The 20,060-nt window shown below is 40.6% G+C and overlaps 1 protein-coding gene and 5 long non-coding RNA genes across 6 annotated transcripts; 2 read left to right on the top strand and 4 right to left on the bottom strand.

Moving 5' to 3' along the window:
* The first annotated feature begins 7,596 nt into the window (after positions 1 to 7,596).
* LOC116731015 (uncharacterized) lies at positions 7,597 to 9,318 on the top strand. The gene is made up of 3 exons (XR_004341469.1): positions 7,597 to 8,177; positions 8,246 to 8,278; positions 8,342 to 9,318. It is a non-coding gene; the product is annotated as an uncharacterized LOC116731015 (long non-coding RNA).
* Positions 9,319 to 11,422: 2,104 nt separating this feature from the next.
* LOC116730998 (uncharacterized) lies at positions 11,423 to 11,764 on the bottom strand. Its single transcript, XR_004341447.1, has 2 exons — positions 11,652 to 11,764; positions 11,423 to 11,501 (listed from the first exon to the last, which is right to left on the bottom strand). It is a non-coding gene; the product is annotated as an uncharacterized LOC116730998 (long non-coding RNA).
* LOC116731059 (uncharacterized) lies at positions 11,501 to 11,796 on the top strand. The gene is made up of 2 exons (XR_004341517.1): positions 11,501 to 11,596; positions 11,663 to 11,796. It is a non-coding gene; the product is annotated as an uncharacterized LOC116731059 (long non-coding RNA).
* Positions 11,797 to 12,112: 316 nt separating this feature from the next.
* Positions 12,113 to 13,749, bottom strand: LOC116731047 (uncharacterized). Its single transcript, XR_004341503.1, has 2 exons — positions 13,699 to 13,749; positions 12,113 to 12,263 (listed from the first exon to the last, which is right to left on the bottom strand). It is a non-coding gene; the product is annotated as an uncharacterized LOC116731047 (long non-coding RNA).
* A 1,721-nt stretch (positions 13,750 to 15,470) lies between these two features.
* On the bottom strand, positions 15,471 to 16,543 carry LOC116730984 (gastrula zinc finger protein XlCGF8.2DB-like; the record flags this gene model as incomplete). Its single annotated transcript, XM_032580560.1, has 1 exon — positions 15,471 to 16,543. A coding segment is annotated over one exon (690 nt), but the record flags the coding sequence as incomplete, so codon positions are not given.
* Positions 16,544 to 16,751: 208 nt separating this feature from the next.
* On the bottom strand, positions 16,752 to 19,071 carry LOC116730993 (uncharacterized). Its single transcript, XR_004341443.1, has 2 exons — positions 18,997 to 19,071; positions 16,752 to 16,953 (listed from the first exon to the last, which is right to left on the bottom strand). It is a non-coding gene; the product is annotated as an uncharacterized LOC116730993 (long non-coding RNA).
* Positions 19,072 to 20,060: the final 989 nt, after the last annotated feature.

The raw sequence follows: 20,060 nt of genomic DNA, 5'->3' as shown, positions 1-20,060 counted from the left end.
GCGAAGATTGCCTATGTCCTTTCGTTACTGTCAGGTCGAGCTTTAAGTTGGGCTGAAGCCAGATTTCCCATCCCCGACAACTATGGGTGCACTTTTGCTGAATTTCTAAGGGAATTCAAACTAATTTTCAGTCAAGAGTCGGACAAGACGTTTATTTCACGGGAGTTGTGGAAAATGAAACAGGGCCAGCGAACCGTAGCGGATTTCGCAATCGACTTCAGAATAAAGGCCGCAGCATCAGACTGGAATGCGGCTTCGTTAAAGAGTGCCTATTTCCACGCTTTAAATGAACAAATCAAGGATGAATTGACCACCTTAGATGAACCGGAGACTTTAGAAGAGCTAATAAGTCTTACCATTCGCCTCGACAATAGGATCCGCTCTCGAACTAAAGAAAGAAACCGAAGAGAACCGCAAGCTAGAGCATATTCAGTTCCCGCTCCGACTCATTCTGTAACACCTCCACAGATTCCAACGGAGCCCGAGCCGATGCAGATCGGTCATACTCGGCTCACGCCGGAGGAACGACATAAAAGGATGACCTCCCGTCTCTGTTTATACTGCGGGTCTCCGGGTCATTTCATCGCTCACTGCCCCGTCCGGTTAAACTCCCAGGTCCGCCAGTAGTTGTGAGGAGGCTGGCGGACCAAGCTCGGAGGGAGGATTCTCCTCGCCTTTTATTTCCAGCTACTCTGATCTACAAAGATCAGCCAGTCCCATTGTCTGTTCTCGTTGATTCCGGCTGCGAACAAAATCTGATAGATCTGTCATTCGTCCAGCAGATGGCGATCGAAACAGTGTCACTTCAGGTTCCCCTCCGAGTCTCTGCGCTAAATGGCAAAGCCTTACCGCAAATTACACACCAAACTAAACCGTTGAAGTTAACTATTTCAGGAAATCATAGCGAACTAATCTCATTTTTTGTTTTTCCCACCGCTAATTCCCCCATAATTCTAGGATTTGACTGGTTACAACAACATAATCCACACATAAACTGGCTGGACAAACATATTGAATCCTGGTCCACGTTCTGTCATTCATCTTGCCTCCGTTCAGCAGTTTCTCCAGTTCAGACACCAGCAGAACCACCCGAAGCAGACCCTCCAGACCTGTCATCCATTCCTCCTGAATACCTCGATTTAGCACCAGTTTTCAGTAAGAAAAAAGCTCTTTCTCTACCGCCGCACCGCCCGTATGACTGCGCTATTGATCTTCTCCCAGGTGCCCCACTACCCACCAGCCGCCTGTATAACATCTCTCGACCAGAACGAGAGACAATGGAAAGTTACATTAGGGACTCATTAGCCGCAGGCATAATTCGTCCATCCTCCTCTCCCTTGGGCGCAGGTTTTTTCTTTGTTGGCAAGAGGGACGGCTCGCTTCGACCCTGCATTGATTATAGGGGACTGAATCAGATAACTGTGAAAAACAAGTACCCTCTGCCCCTGTTGTCATCCGCCTTCGAACCGGTTCATGGTGCCACTATTTTTTCAAAATTGGATCTCAGAAACGCATACCACTTACTCCGAATCCGCCAAGGGGATGAATGGAAGACAGCATTTAAAACACCCATTGGTCATTATGAATATCTGGTTATGCCTTTTGGATTATCTAATGCCCCGGCTTTCTTCCAAGCACTCGTTAACGATGTCCTGAGAGATTTCCTAAATGTATTTGTTTTTGTGTATTTGGACGATATCCTGATCTATTCTAAGTCCCTCGCAGAACACAAGAAACATGTCCGTCTGGTCTTACAACGACTCTTAGAAAACAAACTGTTTGTAAAGGCTGAAAAATGTGAATTTCATAAAGCATCAGTTTCATTTCTTGGTTTTGTTCTTGAAGGTGGGAGAATCAGACCTACGGAGGAGAAAATAAAGGCTGTTTTGGCGTGGCCGATTCCCGAGACACGTAAGCAACTACAAAGATTTCTCGGGTTTGCCAATTTTTATCGCCGATTTATTCGAAACTACAGCCAAACCGCCTTGCCATTAACTGCCCTTACATCAACCAAGACCTCTTTCTGTTGGACCCCAGAGGCAGATGCGGCTTTCAGACAACTTAAGACCCTTTTTGCCAGTGCGCCCGTACTCATCCAACCAGACCCAACAAAACAGTTTATCGTCGAGGTTGATGCATCTGATACCGGAGTTGGAGCTGTACTCTCACAAGTTTCCGAGTTAGATAACAAGACTCATCCTTGTGCTTTTCTCTCACGCAGATTATCTTCCCCGGAACGCAATTATGATGTGGGCGATCGTGAACTTCTGGCAATTAAGTTGGCCCTGGAGGAGTGGCGGCATTGGCTGGAGGGGGCCGAACATCCTGTGCTGGTTTGGACTGACCATAAAAATCTATCATATCTTAAATCAGCTAAAAGGCTAAATCCCCGGCAATCCCGATGGTCTTTATTCTTTTCTAGATTTAACCTCTCTATTTCATACCGGCCAGGAACTCGAAATGTCAAACCTGATGCTCTGTCTCGCCTGCATTCTTCGGATGACTCGGAGAAGATTCCAGCCACTATTCTGCCCCCCAGTTGCACGGTTGCAGCAGTAACGTGGGAAATTGAGGATCTCATCAGACAAGCCCAACAGTCAGAACCAGCTCCTGTCTCTTGCCCCTCTAATAGGATCTATGTACCTGCTGCGGTCCGGGCCAGGTTTATTAATTGGATCCATGCGTCCAAGTTTTCTGGACATCCAGGGGTTAGCCGCACTATATCGCTTATAAACCGTAAGTTCTGGTGGTCATCTATTCACAAAGACGTTAAAGAATATGTTCTGGCATGCCCAGTATGTGCTAGAAATAAAGCTTCCCATCAACCTCCATCAGGGCTTCTTCAACCGTTACCCGTTCCTAAACGTCCATGGGCTCATATTTCTGTCGATTTTGTCTCTGGCCTACCTCCGTCTAATGGCATGACCACTATTCTTACAATTATTGATCGTTTTTCTAAGGCCTGTCACTTAATCCCTCTTCGTAAACTGCCAACCGCATTTCAGACGGCTCAACTTCTAGTGAAGCATGTTTTCCGTTTGCATGGCATTCCTCAGGAAATACTATCTGACAGAGGACCTCAGTTTATTTCTCAAGTCTGGAAAAACTTCTGTAGGGCGCTCAATGCTAAAGTTTCTTTATCCTCGGGATTCCACCCACAGACTAATGGCCAATCTGAACGTATGAACCAGGAATTAGAGTCAACACTCCGCTGTTACACCTCAACTAATCCCTCTGACTGGAGTCAATTCATTTCATGGGTGGAATATGCCCACAATAGCCATGTCTCTGCCGCTACTGGTCTGTCTCCATTTGAAATTTCTCTAGGTTACCAGCCACCATTACTCTCATCCGAGGAAGACGACATCGCTGTCACTTCCATTCGACACCACATCCGTCGCTGCCAGAACATCTGGAGGAACACAATACACGCCCTCCACAACACGGCTGAACAGAACAAGCGGCTGGCCGATCGCAAACGAACTCCTGCTCCTTCCTACGCTCCTGGTCAGAAGGTTTGGCTATCCTCCCGTGATATCCCGTTGAAGTCTATGTCCAAGAAGCTTTCTCCCAGATTTATCGGCCCCTTTGAAATAGAGTCCATTATTAATCCATCAGCTGTTCGTCTACGCCTCCCAGCCTCTCTGCGCGTCCATCCCTCTTTTCATGTTTCACAGATAAAACCCGTCCAAACCAGCACGCTTTGCCCTCCTTCCGAGCCCCCTCCTCCCGCCCGAGACATTGATGGTCACCCAGCTTATTCTGTCCGCCGGATCGTGGACTCCCGTCGGCGAGGTCGTGGGTGGCAGTACCTCGTCGACTGGGAGGGCTACGGTCCGGAGGATCGTTCTTGGGTCCCTGGCTCTTTTATTTTGGACCCGTCTCTCATTAGGGGTTATCGGGCTTCTTGTTCTTCCCGGCCGCCAGGTGGCGACCGTTGAGGGGGGGGTACTGTTGGGAATCGGGGTTTTGGGGGGTTTCCTTTTTGCTGCTGTTTCATCCCTTATCCACCAGATGGCGTCTACAGGCGGAGGTTTCTCTGGAGGGATGGGCCTTGGTTCAGCGCACCGGTGTTTAATCACCTCTTCAGTCATGGAGCTTAAGAGGAGCGGACTACCAGTACTTCGTCGCTTGAGTGTTAGCCTATATGGTACTCTAAGCCCCTAGCGAGCTACCTCCGAGCCTTTCCAGAAAGATCCTCTAAATATCCCTCTCGTTGTTTTTCCTCCTACAGCTATTCCTTCGTGACGCCAAGCGGCCTCCTTGAAGAATCCTTCCTGGTTTGACTCACCTCGAGACACCACCTACCCACGGGTTGCCCGAGCCCCGTTTCCGTTCCTTCGGCCGGATCTCAAAGCCTCTTCCGGATTATTCGGCGGATTGTGGATCCGCTCCTCGTCTGTCCTCCACCACAGAAAACACTGGCCCGCTCTCTGCCGCAGCCTCCTCCGATCCTCCTGGATGCCACTCGAACATACTGAAAGCCAAGACCCGGTATCCACCGGAGTGCCTCCAGGACTGTCATCATCATTTTCCCAAGTAAGATCGGCTACTACTCTCACAGCTCCCATTTCCGATTACCCCTGAACTTACCATTCCCTCTGCTACTTCTCAGTGTGCCGGCCTCCCCCAGAAGCCCTCCCCTGACAGTTCGTCGTTCTACCCACCGAACCTGTGTTTACATTAATAAACTATATTTTGCTGATCTCTGTTCTCCAGTGGTGTTCTGCATGTGGTTAAGAAAATTAGACCTCACCATGACACAGGGACAACGATTTATTACTAAAAAATAAAAACTTTAACTGCTCAGGTTTAGGTGAGTTCTCTGTCTTACCCGCTTCATTACTCAACACATCACTAATGTAAAGTTTGATCTTTGTTATTTGCTTATCAAACTGAAAAAATAAACTATAAAAGCAATCTTCAAGTTTTTTGGACATTGAACTTCTTTTACCTTCGTACGAAGCATCACCTCAGTGCAGCAGTGGCTTGTTGACTGAACTTTTATAGGATGTTTGGTTTGACAAACAATCGCCACTACAATTTATTAATTACAAATTATTACATTTTACAGCTACTAACACACTATTATTGTTTCATGCTGTTTGCTTTACTAACCTTGCGCTGCATTGTTCACATTTCTCCTGTTTTCAAAAGTAAGTTTGATTAGTTAAAGGAGGAAAAGCCATAAAAGGTCATTTTCTCTCTACATCAATGAGCCATTTTCACAGCCTAATTGTGATTCCTGCGTTCATTTACCTGTTAACAAAACATTTATACGGGAAAAGAACATTTACTAAAATGATCCTCATACAGAAAGGTGCAGACATTTAGACCTTAACCTGCATCCAAACGCTGGTGGTTCCTACCTATTCGGTGTAAGATTATCTGGGGCCTCCGGGAGAAATCCAGCAGTCTGCGATGATCATCCATCTCTTCCTCCGACTTGACGATGATTTCTTTAAACTCTGTGAATGTTTCTTCAGCAGCAGTTAACGGCTCGTTGATAAACTCGTTTAAGCTGGACTGAAGATATTTTTAGAGAAACACTCAAACATTCAACCAAACAGACCACGTGCCGTCCTCTTTGTTTTTTTGTTTTTTTTTCTTCTTCTTGGATTTACTGGCGGTTGGCAACAAACTTTAAGTAGCACTACTGCCTCTTACTGGTATGGAGTGTGGTTCTTGATGGTCTATTTTTACACACATCTAAATATAATTTCTACAAAAAACATACAAATAATAAATAAATAAATAATAATAAATTAATAAATCCTACCTATACATACAACCACCCCCCACAAACACACACACACACATATATATATATATATAACGCTGCGTTTTGTTCCAGCAGCAGCATTTGCAAAGCTACTCCAAGACGAACATGTTGAGTCACAATTATTGTATCTAATTTGAATCTGTTGCATCATTTTATCCATTCAATTGATTAGTTTTATAATTAAGTCGATACTTTTTTCTTTTTTTACTTTGTATTACCATTAGTGTATATATATATATATATATATATATATATATATATATATATATATATATATATATATATATATATATATATATATATCGACATCGACTCACTGATCCACACCACCAGGATCTACAGCACGGACATTGGGATGTCATTCGGACTAGAGAAGTGTGGTCGGCTGATCACAAAGAGGGGGAAGGTCATCCGCACAGAAGGGGTCTCACTCCCAGAAGGAACAATAGCAGACATAGAGGACAGTTACAAGTACCTAGGTATACCACAAGCAAATGGCAACCTCGATGAGGCCACAAGGAAAGGAGCCACAGCTAAATACCTCCAGTGAATAAGGCAAGTCCTGAGAAGCCAGCTCAATGGCAAGAACAAAATCCGCGCAATAAACAGCTATGCCCTGCCAGTAATCAGATACCCTGCTGGAATAATTAGCTGGCCAAAGGAGGAGATAAAAGCCACTGATATTAAGACTAGAAAACTACTAACAATGCATGGAGGATTCCATCCCAAATCCAGCACCCTGAGACTATACACGAGCCGCAAGGAAGGAGACAGAGGACTAGTGAGTGTGAGAACCACAGTCCAGGACGAAACAACTAAGATCCATAAATACATCAGGGACAAAGCCTCAACAGACAATGTGCTCAGTGAATATCTCAGACAACAGGGAACGGAGGTTGAGGTGCCAGAGATACCATCATGGCAGGACAAGCCCCTACATGGGATGTACCACCAGCAAATAACCCAAGTGGCTGATATCAGTAAATCCTACCAATGGCTGGAAAAAGCTGGACTCAAGGACAGCACAGAGGCCCTCATCCTGGCCGCCCAGGAACAGGCCCTAAACACCAGAGCAATAGAGGCCCAGATCTACCACACCAGACAACACCCAAGGTGCAGGTTGTGCAAGGAGGCCCCTGAGACAGTCCAGCACATAACAGCAGGGTGCAAGATACTGGCAGGGAAAGCGTACATGGAACGACATAACCAAGTTGCAGGCATAGTGTACAGAAACATCTGTGCAGAATATGGACTGGAAACCCCGAGATCAAAGTGGGAAACACCCCCAAAGGTGGCGGAGAACGCCAGAGCTAAGATCCTGTGGGACTTCCAGATCCAGACAGACAAAATGGTAATGGCAAACCAACCAGACATTGTCGTAGTGGATAAACAACAGAGGAAAGCCGTTGTGGTAGATGTAGCAATACCAAGCGACTGCAACATCAGGAAAAAGGAGCACGAGAAACTAGAGAAATACCAGGGCCTCAGGGAGGAACTGGAGAGGGCCTGGAAGGTGAAGACCACAGTGGTGCCTGTGGTCATCGGGGCCCTCGGGGCAGTCACCCCCAAACTGGACCAATGGCTACAACAGATCCCAGGAACAACATCAGACATCTCAGTCCAGAAATGTGCAGTCCTTGGCACAGCCAAGATACTGCGCAGAACCCTCAAGCTCCCAGGCCTCTGGTAGAGGACCCGAGCTCAGAGGATAAGAACCACCCGCGGTGGGTGAGAAGGGAATTTTATATATATATATATATATATATATATATATATATATATATATATATATATATATATATATATATATATATATACACACGCACAATTACACATACTTATACATAACTTTGTATTCTACCATCTATATCATACACATGTTCACAAACACACCTACTATAATCAAATTCTATGAATTAGTTTAGTTTTCTTTAAAAATCGAATAACTATCTGGATATGTTTTCTCCCCAAATTCTTCCGCAAAATATCTAATGAATACATTCAAACTCTCTCCTCATATATCTTCTCTCTCTTTCATATTTATGACATTCTAATACAACATGTTCTATTGTTTCATGTTTCCACCGTAATCACATTTGCCAGTAGTATGCTTTTGAATTTTATAAAGTTTACAATTAAGTCCTGTATGTCCAAATCTTAACCTTGCACCTACAATACTTCTCCTAATTTTGTCAAGATGTGGCAGTATGCCCTGTGGGCTCTGAACGCACCACACAAGTGCCTGAATTTAATTGGTTGTGGCGCTGTCTGTATATACGTAAAGGGCCCTCCATCACCTGGTGGACGTCATCATGTTTTCCTTCCGGTTCAGATCTCGCATACTAATACGCGCTTGAATGATGATGACTCTAATCGCTGATCGATCCTTCTTGTGGTAAGAAGCTTCTCACACCCTTAATGTCTGTTAGCGTAGCTTTAGCTCAGCTTTACCTGTATACCCAGGTGCCTGCCAGAGACACTACACAGAGCTCAGTGGTGAGTGAAAAGCTCATTCTTCTTAAGCCTCCAGATTCTATTTTTGACATGTATGTTTGATAGATGCTGCTGTTTGTCCTCGGCCGGCTGCTTGCCGGTTGTCCTGTTGTTCCGTTCCTGGCTGGCAGGCCGCCTGTTACCTTGGTTATCCGTCGTCGGCTGCCTACCCGTCGCCCTGGTTGTTGGCTTCATGGCCGCCGTCCTGGTCGGGGTAAAACTGGCTCCTGCCCCTCGTCCAGTGTGGCTGATTCGGGCTGGTTTGTGACCAGCTGGTACTGATCCTTCTCTGGTGCCGCTCTGGGCGGCGTGGCGGTTCGACCCAGGACGGGTTCTTAGTTTGGACTATTGCTGCTTGATTTGTCGTGGACTGAACTGTATAATTATGAAATAATGTACAGTTATTTTATAATAACTGTACAATAAATAATATTTTATAATATTTTATAATACCTGTACATTATTCCTGTCCTTTATTTTGACAGGAACGGTCGGCTCGTGGTGTTGGACTTTCCGGGTGGTGGTACTCCTTCTGGTTTGGTGCACGATTTTCTTGTATTCTTCTTGTTTGTTTGGTTTTTGTAGGCCACTACCCTGATTTGCACAGCCATCTTTGAGTTGAGCCATAACTGTTATTTTAATGTGTGTGGTTTTAAATTGGTGTATTTTTTTCGACTAGAATGAAAACAATTATGCAATAAATTAAATTATTGAATTGGGTGAAATTGTCTCAAGCCTCATCTGTAGCGGGCCTGTGTGCCTTAAAGGTAACTTTTTAAGTAGAATTATTGCGACCTTATATTTATTAAATTTATGGTCTTAAATTCAAGTTACCCATTTGGATCACACTGGTACCGCCACAGATTTTCATCTAGAGGGATCCCATAAATCACTCCAATTTTTTTTTATTTCTCCCATGATTTTTTTTCTCCAATAGTTTTTTTTTACAGATATTATCCACATTCAAAGCCTTATTCTTTTGTTCTTCATTTCTACAAACTACCAATAAGTTTCCATCTCTCAAAATCTTTACCATTTCAACATCTCCAATTTTCTTTCTCTTGACGCCACAATGGGGCTGATGTTATCCTGTTCTTCTTCGTTCTTAATTTTTTTTTTAAAGGTTTTATTGGCTCTAGTGGCCTTTATTTGAGTTTATTGACAGGAAAGTGGGTAATGAGAAAAGGGGAAGACATGCGGCAAAGGTCGCCAGGCCGGGAATCGAACCTGCGTCGAGGACTAAGGCCTCCATATGTGGGTTGTGCTTAACCCCTGCGCCACCACAGCACATCCCAGTTCTTAATTTTTTATATTACTTTAAATTCCTCCCTCACAACTTTCCTCCTAACTATCCTTTCTTCTTCTGAACTACTTCCTTCCAGTTCTTGTTTACTACCATGAATATCGCCAATTTACTTTTTCATCTATCTTATTTCTTCCATGTCCTCTCCCTCTTCCTCTCCCCACTGGCCTTCAAAATCCATGTCTTCCTCATTTCCTATCTCCATTTCCAACCGAACCATTCACATAGTAGTTTATGCCCAAATCCGCCTTTTCTAAATCCGATATATTTCTGTGTGTTTTGTTTTTCCTGCGCCACTCAAAGTCCTCCTTGTTCCCATCAGTTACAGGAACCACAGTGGCAACAACCACATACACTAAAGGAAAACTCAAAACTTTTCATCTTGAGTGAAATGTTACTTTTATTTCTTTCTAAAATACACAAACATGAAAAGACAGTACTCTAAATTCTTCAGCAGAAAAAAGCTAAATATTACAGGTAAAACAAGAGAAAAAAGAAAATACTTGAAAAAAATCACATGTACTTTGTGTAACCAATGCATGAATATTAGTTTGTGGTGAATCTTGCATTTTCTTTAAAGTACAAATGATTTTTATTTTATTTGAAAAGATTTAAATTAGGTAGAGTAAAATTGGTTAATGTAATTTGAAAGAAATGAAATCAGATTCAATCTCATTTTACTTTAAAGACAAAACTATCAAATGCTTTTCTTGCAGATTTTTTGAAAACATTCAACCATTCTGTACATTCTATTGTTGATTTTAAAAACTTAAAAAAATAAACCCCACTAACTCTCTCTATTGTACAGAATAATACAAATCAATCCCTCAAGTCCAATCATGTGAGAATGTTCTGGAAGGGAGTCCATGTCCGGTCAAACTCTGTTAATGCATGAAATAGTCAGTGGGCCCCCAAGCCTCTTCATCTATCAGCATCAGTACTGGCACTCCTCAGGGCTGTGTGCTGAGCCCTCTGCTCTTCACGTTGTACACACACAACATACAGTTTGACATAAACAGCATTTTAATACAATAACATACAGTTTATCATTGTTATTTTTTGATACAGAATATGCCAAAAAAGACAAAACAAAACATCAATGAAGGAAAATGTGTCATGGTTGCACATCTCCAAGTATCCAAATGATCACATTTAACAAATACAACAAATTTTCAGCTTTATAGACATGAAACCCCTCCAGTCTTTCATTCTAGTTTTAAACCAAATCAGTTCTATAGTGAACCTCAACATAGAACATGTATGGAAAATACTTCTACTGCTTTTCACCTGTGTGACGCCTTATGTGCTGAATTAAATTTTGTTTATGACTAAAACTTTTTCCACAATTTCCACATGAAAACGGCTTTTCACCAGTGTGAATCCTCATGTGCTGAGTTAAATCCGGTTTTCGAATAAAACTTTTTCCACAGGTCACACATGAAAACGGCTTTTCACCAGTGTGAATCATCATGTGCTGAGTTAAACGCTGTTTTTGACTGAAACTTTTTCCACAGGTCACACATGAAAACGGCTTTTCACTAGTGTGAATCATCATGTGCTGAGTTAAATTTTGTTTTTGACTGAAACTTTTTCCACAGGTCACACATGAAAACGGCTTTTCACCAGTGTGAATCATCATGTGCTGAATTAAATTTTGTTTTTGACTGAAACTTTTTCCACAGGTCACACATGAAAACGGCTTTTCACCAGTGTGAATCATCATGTGCCGAGTGAAAAGGTCTTTTCGACTAAAACTTTTTCCACAGGTCACACATGAAAACGGCTTTTCACCTGCGTGAGTCATCATATGCTTAGTTAAATTCTGTTTTCGATTAAAACCTTTCCCACAGGTCACACATGAAAACAGTTTTCCACCAGTGTGAATCATCATGTGCTCAGTTAAACTCTGTTTTCGATTAAAACCTTTCCCACAGGTCACACATGAAAACAGTTTTCCACCAGTGTGAATCATCATGTGCTCAGTTAAACTCTGTTTTTGAATAAAACTTTTTCCACAGGTCACACATGAAAACGGCTTTTCACTTGTGTGAGTCATCAGTTTTATACTAAAACTTTTTCCACAGGTCACACATGAAAACGGCTTTTCACTTGTGTGAGTCATCATATGCCGAGTTAAATGCTGTTTTATACTAAAACTTTTTCCACAGGTCACACATGAAAACGGCTTTTCACCAGTGTGAATCATCATATGCTTAGTTACATCCTGTTTTTGACTAAAACATTTTCCACAGGTCACACATGAAAACGGCTTTTCACCCGTATGAGTTCTCATATGAGTATCAAAAACAGATTTGAAAGTCAAACGCTTTTTACAGATGACACATGAGAAAGGTTTTCTTCTTTCCTGATTTTGGATCTCAGCTTCAGCAGCTTCCTGGAAGATGACTTGGTTCCTGTTTGGTTCTGATTCAGTGTGGTCTGCTTGCTCATCAACAGGAACCACCATGCAGGTATCAGTCTCCTGTTTTAATTCAATCTGTTCTTCACCCTGACTGCAGTAAACTTCTTTCTCTTCCACTTTTATCTGCTGGTGTTTTAGATCCTCCTGCTCTTCTTTTATCTGATGATCTTCTGGCTCTTCCTTTTTTACCTGCAGAGGTTCCAACTCCTCCTGGTCCAGAGTGGATCTCCTCTCCTGGTTATAAACGTTACACTTCAGGGAATCTGGAGAAGAAAACAGAGAAAAAGAGTAATTGTTAACTTTACTGAAGTAAATGGGAGAAATTGTTTATCGTTTAATACAGAAATGAACAAAAAAAACCAATTGATAATTCAAGAGCGTAGACAGAGATACAGATCAGTTGATATATCCAGCTGACATTTGGAGAATTCTCAAATGATCGGATCTTAAAAATATATTTTATTTATTACAAAATTAATTTTAGTAGGGATTATTGTTCATATTTAACAGTAAATTGTATTATTTCACGATATTTATTTTTATTACTTTTATTTGTATTAAAATTTGATTTTAGTTCACTTTATATTTTTGGGATTTATTTACAGAGTTTATTTGTAGGTTAATAATTGTTTAATTTTTGTTGCTTTGTGTTTATTATTTACTTTTGTAAGTTAGACATTAAGAACTGTGGGTCCATTTTCTGTAAGTATAGGGACTGGTATAGGACCAGCATGCACTGGGTTGGGCCTGTGGGTTTTGACCAGAGCAGGAGAGGAAACAATGAAAAGTAGTGATGGTGAGATGCAGCTTCATGAAGCCCTGAGGAACTCCATCCAATCATTCGACTCATGAGCCGATGCACCGCGGTGCTTCATTTGCTCTACTGTGACATCAACTGGACAATATATGTAAAATAGGCAACGTGAAAACAACATGAAGCTTTACAATGAATAAACAAGTTTAAAATGTTTGTGATTCTGATACATAAATTCTGATTAATCTGGTTGTATGAAACAATGGCTGGATCCAAAAGAAAACTAGAAACAAAAAGAAAAGAGGGTTGTGATTGGCTTGTTACTCGCTATGTCACCAGGGACAACGATTTATTACTAAAAAATAAAAAGTTTAACTGCTCAGGTTTAGGCGAGTTCTCTGTCTTACCCGCTTCATTACTCAACACATCACTAATGAAAAGTTTGATCTTTGTTATTTGCTTGTCAAACTGAAAAAATAAACTATAAAAGCAATTTTCAAGTTTTTTGGACATTGAACTTCTTTTACCTTCGTACGAAGCATCACCTCAGTGCAGCAGTGGCTTGTTGACTGAACTTTTATAGGATGTTTGGTTTGACAAACAATCGCCACTACAATTTATTTATTACAAATTATTACATTTTACAGCTACTAACACACTATTATTGTTTCATGCTGTTTGCTTTACTAACCTTGCGCTGCATTGTTCACATTTCTCCTGTTTTCAAAAGTAAGTTTGATTAGTTAAAGGAGGAAAAGCCATACAAAAGGTCATTTTATTTCTACATCAATAAGCCATTTTCACAGCGTAATTGTGATTCCTGCGTTCATTTACCGGTTAACAAAACATTTAAACGGGAAAAGAACATTTACTAAAATGATCCTCATACAGAAAGGTGCAGACATTTAGACCTTAACCTGCATCCAAACGCTGGTGGTTCCTACCTATTCGGTGTAAGATTATCTGGGGCCTCCGGGAGAAATCCAGCAGTCTGCGATGATCATCCATCTCTTCCTCCGACTTGACGATGATTTCTTTAAACTCTGTGAATGTTTCTTCAGCAGCAGTTAACGGCTCGTTGATAAACTCGTTTAGAGAAACAGTCGAACATTCAACCAAACAGACCACGTGCCGTCCTCTATGGCTTCTTCTTCTTCTTCTTTGGGATTTTATGACTGTCGTTCATTCATGTCATTGCATTACCGCCACCTTGTGGATCTTACGATCATCACATCTAAAGATTTCTCATACAGTGCCAGTTCTCTTTGAAAGACGTAAAATCTTCTCTTCCACTTTATCTAAATAAAACAAATACAATATTAGTATTCCAGTTTTCCACAAATCCAAAGTTAATATTGTCTTCTGATTCGTATCTCCTACATCCCGCAACATGTTTCACAGTTTCTTCACTCCACCAGATCAGAACCTTTCCTATAGTTTCCGTATATCCACAATGATCGCTGCTGCTTTGTTCGGAGTTACCGCTGGTTCCGCCCATCCTGTGGCTTATTGAGAGCCGATCAGCACCGGCTTGTTCACTGAATTGTGCGGTGCTGGTGGTCGAGTGTAAATGACTTTTAAAGGTTTTATCTATTTGAATTTTCTACCGGTATTTTAATAATAGTTTGTATTTATTTCGTTTTTTTTTAGCTCTGAGGATTGAAGGTGGTGCGTTTGGCCCAGATCGTGGCGCCCCCTGTTGCTGTGGCTGTCCCGTGATCAATATGATAGAAGCTGTGTGGAAAATTACTAATATGAAAGGTTCAATTTATTTTGAAATGATCAGTTTTTAACTGTTTTATTATTTCTTATTATGATTTAGCATTATACATTGAAAGTTACATTATGAATGTGTATTACACAGGGCCTCAGCCTGCATGAAGTTGTTTGTGCCTCTGAGCTGCTGTGCTGCAAGGGGAGCTGAAATCAGTTAGACAGGAGGCGCTTAACCCCACTCTGCAGCTGCCGCAGCCTGAGGTTGTGTTTGTTCCAGCGACTTTAACTCTGTGCACATCAGTAACCTGAAAATAGATAAAGACGAATAGTTTTGATGGCGGGCAGAGAGTGGGTTGTAGTTGAAACCTAAGCACGGGTGTTTCACAACATTACCTGTTTGACACATGTTGTGTGTTCTTTTCTTTGAAGGTGGTTATCCCTTAAGCTTCTCAGAATTACCATCCCCACCTCTCTTGAGTGAGAGGCTCTGTATAAAGAGACGCGGTCTCACTCTGTCTAGTCAGAACTGTTTTTTCTTTGATCTGTACTGGTTCTCCATCTGCAGATGCTAATAAAGCTGTTTTGTTCCTCTTAGTTCGCGCCTTGGTCTCCTAATTTTCACCACTTAACAGCTGCTACACAATCGGCGCCATTGGACTTCTGACTAAGGGCAGGCAAGTCAGGTTTGGTGCCTTGCTCAAGGACTCGACAACTGAGATGGATGTGGAGAGTTTGAACCGGAAACCCATCAGTTACAGGAGCCACAGCGGCTACACCCAGTATAGCTGTAGTACCACCATCTACTGGGTTCAAATATAAGGCATAACATACACTAAAGGAAAACTCAAAACTTTTAATCATAAATGAAATGTTACACGTTTATTTCTTTGTAAAATACATATATAAAAACACATGAAAATCGTTTCAACACAAAAATACAGTAATCTAAATGCTGCAGCAGAAAAGAGCAAAATATTACAGCTAAAACAAGAGAAAAAAAGCAAATAATTGAAAATAAGCCTCTTCATCTTTCAGCATCAGTACTGGCACTCCTCAGGGCTGTGTGCTGAGTCCTCTGCTCTTCATGTTGTACACACACAACATAAAGTTTCACATAAACAGCATGTTAATACAATAACATACAGTTTATCATTATTGTTTTTTGATACAGAATATGCCAGAAAAATAAAACATCAATGAAGGAAAATGTGTCATGGTTGCACATCTACAAGTATCCAAAGGTGAAGATCCAAATTATCACACTTAACAAATAAAACAATTTTGAGCTTTAAATACATGAAACCCCTCCAGTCTTTCATTCAAGTTTTTAACCAAATAAATTCTATAGTGAACCTCAACATAGGACATATATGAGAAATACTTCTACGGCTTTTCAACTGTGTGACGCCTCAAATGTTGAGATAAACTGAATTTGCGACTAAAACTTTTCCCACAGGTCAAACATGAAAACGGCTTTTCACCAGTGTGAATCATCATGTGCTCAGTTAATAGCTGTTTTTGACAAAATCTTTTCCCACAGTTCACACATGAAAACGGCTTTTCACCAGTGTGAATCATCATATGCGTAGTTAAAATAAATTTTTGAATAAAACATTTTCCACAATTCACACATGAAAACGGCTTTTCACCAGTGTGAATTCTCATGTGCTGAGTTAAAGTCGGTTTATGCCTAAAACGTTTTCCACAGTTCACACATGAAAAAGGCTTTTCACCAGTGTGAATTCTCATGTGCTGAGTTAAATCCCGTTTTCCACTAAAACTTTTTCGACAGGTCACACATGAAAACGGCTTCTCACCAGTGTGAATCATCATGTGTTGAGTTAAATGCTGTTTTTGAATAAAACTTTTCCCACAGGTCACACATGAAAACGGCTTCTCACCAGTGTGAATCATCATGTGTTGAGTTAAATTCTGTTTTTGAATAAAACTTTTCCCACAGGACACGCATGAAAACGGCTTTTCACCTGTGTGAATCATCATGTGCCGAGCTAAATTAGATTTTTGACGAAAACTTTTTCCACAGTTCACACATGTAAACGGCTTTTCACCCGTATGAGTTCTCATATGAGCATCAAAAACAGATTTGAAAGACAAACGCTTTTCACAGATGACACATGAGAAAGGTTTTCTTCTTTCCTGATTTTGGTTCTCAGCTTCAGCAGCTTCCTGGAAGATGTCTTGGTTCCTGTTTGGTTCTGATTCAGTGTGGTCTGTTTGTTCATCAACAGGAACCATCATGCAGGTATCAGTCTCCTGTTTCAATTCAATCTGTTCTTCACCCTGACTGCAGTAAACTTCTTTCTCTTCCACTTTTATCTGCTGGTGTTTCAGATCCTCCTGCTGTTCTTTTATCTGATGATCTTCAGGCTCTTCCTGTTCTTGTTTCACCTGCAGAGGTTCCAACTCCTCCTGGTCCAGAGTGGATCTCCTCTCCTGGTAATAAATGTTACACTGCAGGCAATCTGGACAAGAAAACAGATTAAAAAAGCAATTGTTATTTTATTGAAGTAAATGGGAGAAATTGTTCATTGTTCACAACAGAAATGAAAAAAATGAAAAAACCCACACCGAAAAATTTAAGAGCGTAGACAGAGAGACAGATCAGGCGACAAATCCAGCTGACAATTGGAGAATTCTCAAATGAATGGATATTAAATATTTTTTATTTATTATAAAATTAATAATAGTTGCCAATGTTGTTAATATTTACTACTAAATTTTATTATTTCAAGATATTACTTAATTTGGAACTATCATTACTTTTATTTGTATTAAAATTTGATTTTAGTTCACTTTATATTTTTGGGGTTTATTTACAGAGTTTATTTGTAGGTTAATAATTGTTTAGTTTTTGTTGCTTTGTGTTTGTTATTTACTTTTGTAAGTCAGACATTAAGAACTGTGGGTCCATTTTCTGTAAGTATAGGGACTGGTATAGGACCAGCATGCACTGGGTTGGGCCTGTGGGTTTTGACCCAAGCAGGAGAGGAAACAATGAAAAGTAGTGATGGTGAGATGCAGCTTCATGAAGCCCTGAGGAACTCCATCCATCTAAAAATTAGTATCAATGCTAAAGAAAGCTGCAATCATATGAGGAGAATGACCAGAATGTTTACTAACATGTACTTGCACCATTCAGTATAATAAAGTAAGTGTATCAGCTAAAATTAGCCAAAATGCTAATGTTAGCATGAATGCTGTCAGTAGCATGTGGGGCATCACTAGCATGTTGTCTGTACTTTACTTACTCCATTCGGTATACTAAACATGGCTAATAAGTAAGAAAATTAGCTAATAGCTTATTTAAGCTAAAAGACTAATGCAGCAAAGATATTAGCAAAGATAATGCAGGCTAACATTATTTCACTGCCGATGGTAGTGCACTAACCTTAGAAGAATATTAAGGCTTTTATTTTGAAATCTTCAGTAAGCTTCATATTAAATGGCCATACTAATTCAATGTGTATTCAATGTGAATGCTGTCAGTAGCATGTGGGGCATCACTATTCAGAGATGCAATGAGTTTATAGCAGTTGTTTCACCATGTCTGTAGTTCTGACATTCTGCCATCACTGTGGTTCTAAAGAGCAGCTCAGAGAGGCAGACAAAATTCTGTCTATTTTGAGTCTAAGCAGCAGTTATTTTGAGGTGTAGAACAATAGGTGCCTGCCATGCAATGCATAGAGATTGCATCCCTATGCATTGCTATGGGCAGGCCCCAAATAGGCAACGTGAAAACAACATGAAGCTTTACAATGAATAAACAAGTAAAAGATGTTTGTGATTCTGATACATAAATTCTGATTAATCTGGTTGTATGAAACAATGGCTGGATCCAAAAGAAAACTAGAAACAAATAGAAAAGAGGGTTGTGATTGGCTTGTTACTCGCTATGTCACCAGGGACAACGATTTATTACTAAAAAATAAAAACTTTAACTGCTCAGGTTTAGGTGAGTTCTCTGTCTTACCCGCTTCATTACTCAACACATCACTAATGTAAAGTTTGATCTTTGTTATTTGCTTATCAAACTGAAAAAATAAACTATAAAAGCAATCTTCAAGTTTTTTGGACATTGAACTTCTTTTACCTTCGTACGAAGCATCACCTCAGTGCAGCAGTGGCTTGTTGACTGAACTTTTATAGGATGTTTGGTTTGACAAACAATCGCCACTACAATTTATTAATTACAAATTATTACATTTTACAGCTACTAACACACTATTATTGTTTCATGCTGTTTGCTTTACTAACCTTGCGCTGCATTGTTCACATTTCTCCTGTTTTCAAAAGTAAGTTTGATTAGTTAAAGGAGGAAAAGCCATAAAAGGTCATTTTCTCTCTACATCAATGAGCCATTTTCACAGCCTAATTGTGATTCCTGCGTTCATTTACCTGTTAACAAAACATTTATACGGGAAAAGAACATTTACTAAAATGATCCTCATACAGAAAGGTGCAGACATTTAGACCTTAACCTGCATCCAAACGCTGGTGGTTCCTACCTATTCGGTGTAAGATTATCTGGGGCCTCCGGGAGAAATCCAGCAGTCTGCGATGATCATCCATCTCTTCCTCCGACTTGACGATGATTTCTTTAAACTCTGTGAATGTTTCTTCAGCAGCAGTTAACGGCTCGTTGATAAACTCGTTTAAGCTGGACTGAAGATATTTTTAGAGAAACACTCAAACATTCAACCAAACAGACCACGTGCCGTCCTCTTTGTTTTTTTGTTTTTTTTTCTTCTTCTTGGATTTACTGGCGGTTGGCAACAAACTTTAAGTAGCACTACTGCCTCTTACTGGTATGGAGTGTGGTTCTTGATGGTCTATTTTTACACACATCTAAATATAATTTCTACAAAAAACATACAAATAATAAATAAATAAATAATAATAAATTAATAAATCCTACCTATACATACAACCACCCCCCACAAACACACACACACACACACATATATATATATATATAACGCTGCGTTTTGTTCCAGCAGCAGCATTTGCAAAGCTACTCCAAGACGAACATGTTGAGTCACAATTATTGTATCTAATTTGAATCTGTTGCATCATTTTATCCATTCAATTGATTAGTTTTATAATTAAGTCGATACTTTTTTCTTTTTTTACTTTGTATTACCATTAGTGTATATATATATATATATATATATATATATATATATCGACATCGACTCACTGATCCACACCACCAGGATCTACAGCACGGACATTGGGATGTCATTCGGACTAGAGAAGTGTGGTCGGCTGATCACAAAGAGGGGGAAGGTCATCCGCACAGAAGGGGTCTCACTCCCAGAAGGAACAATAGCAGACATAGAGGACAGTTACAAGTACCTAGGTATACCACAAGCAAATGGCAACCTCGATGAGGCCACAAGGAAAGGAGCCACAGCTAAATACCTCCAGTGAATAAGGCAAGTCCTGAGAAGCCAGCTCAATGGCAAGAACAAAATCCGCGCAATAAACAGCTATGCCCTGCCAGTAATCAGATACCCTGCTGGAATAATTAGCTGGCCAAAGGAGGAGATAAAAGCCACTGATATTAAGA

This window comes from Xiphophorus hellerii, chromosome 13 (assembly GCF_003331165.1).
Source record: "Xiphophorus hellerii strain 12219 chromosome 13, Xiphophorus_hellerii-4.1, whole genome shotgun sequence".
In the NCBI taxonomy this organism is placed as follows: Eukaryota; Metazoa; Chordata; class Actinopteri; order Cyprinodontiformes; family Poeciliidae; genus Xiphophorus; species Xiphophorus hellerii.
Note: the sequence above shows the minus strand (reverse complement) of the source record. Positions and strands in the feature narration are given on the sequence as shown.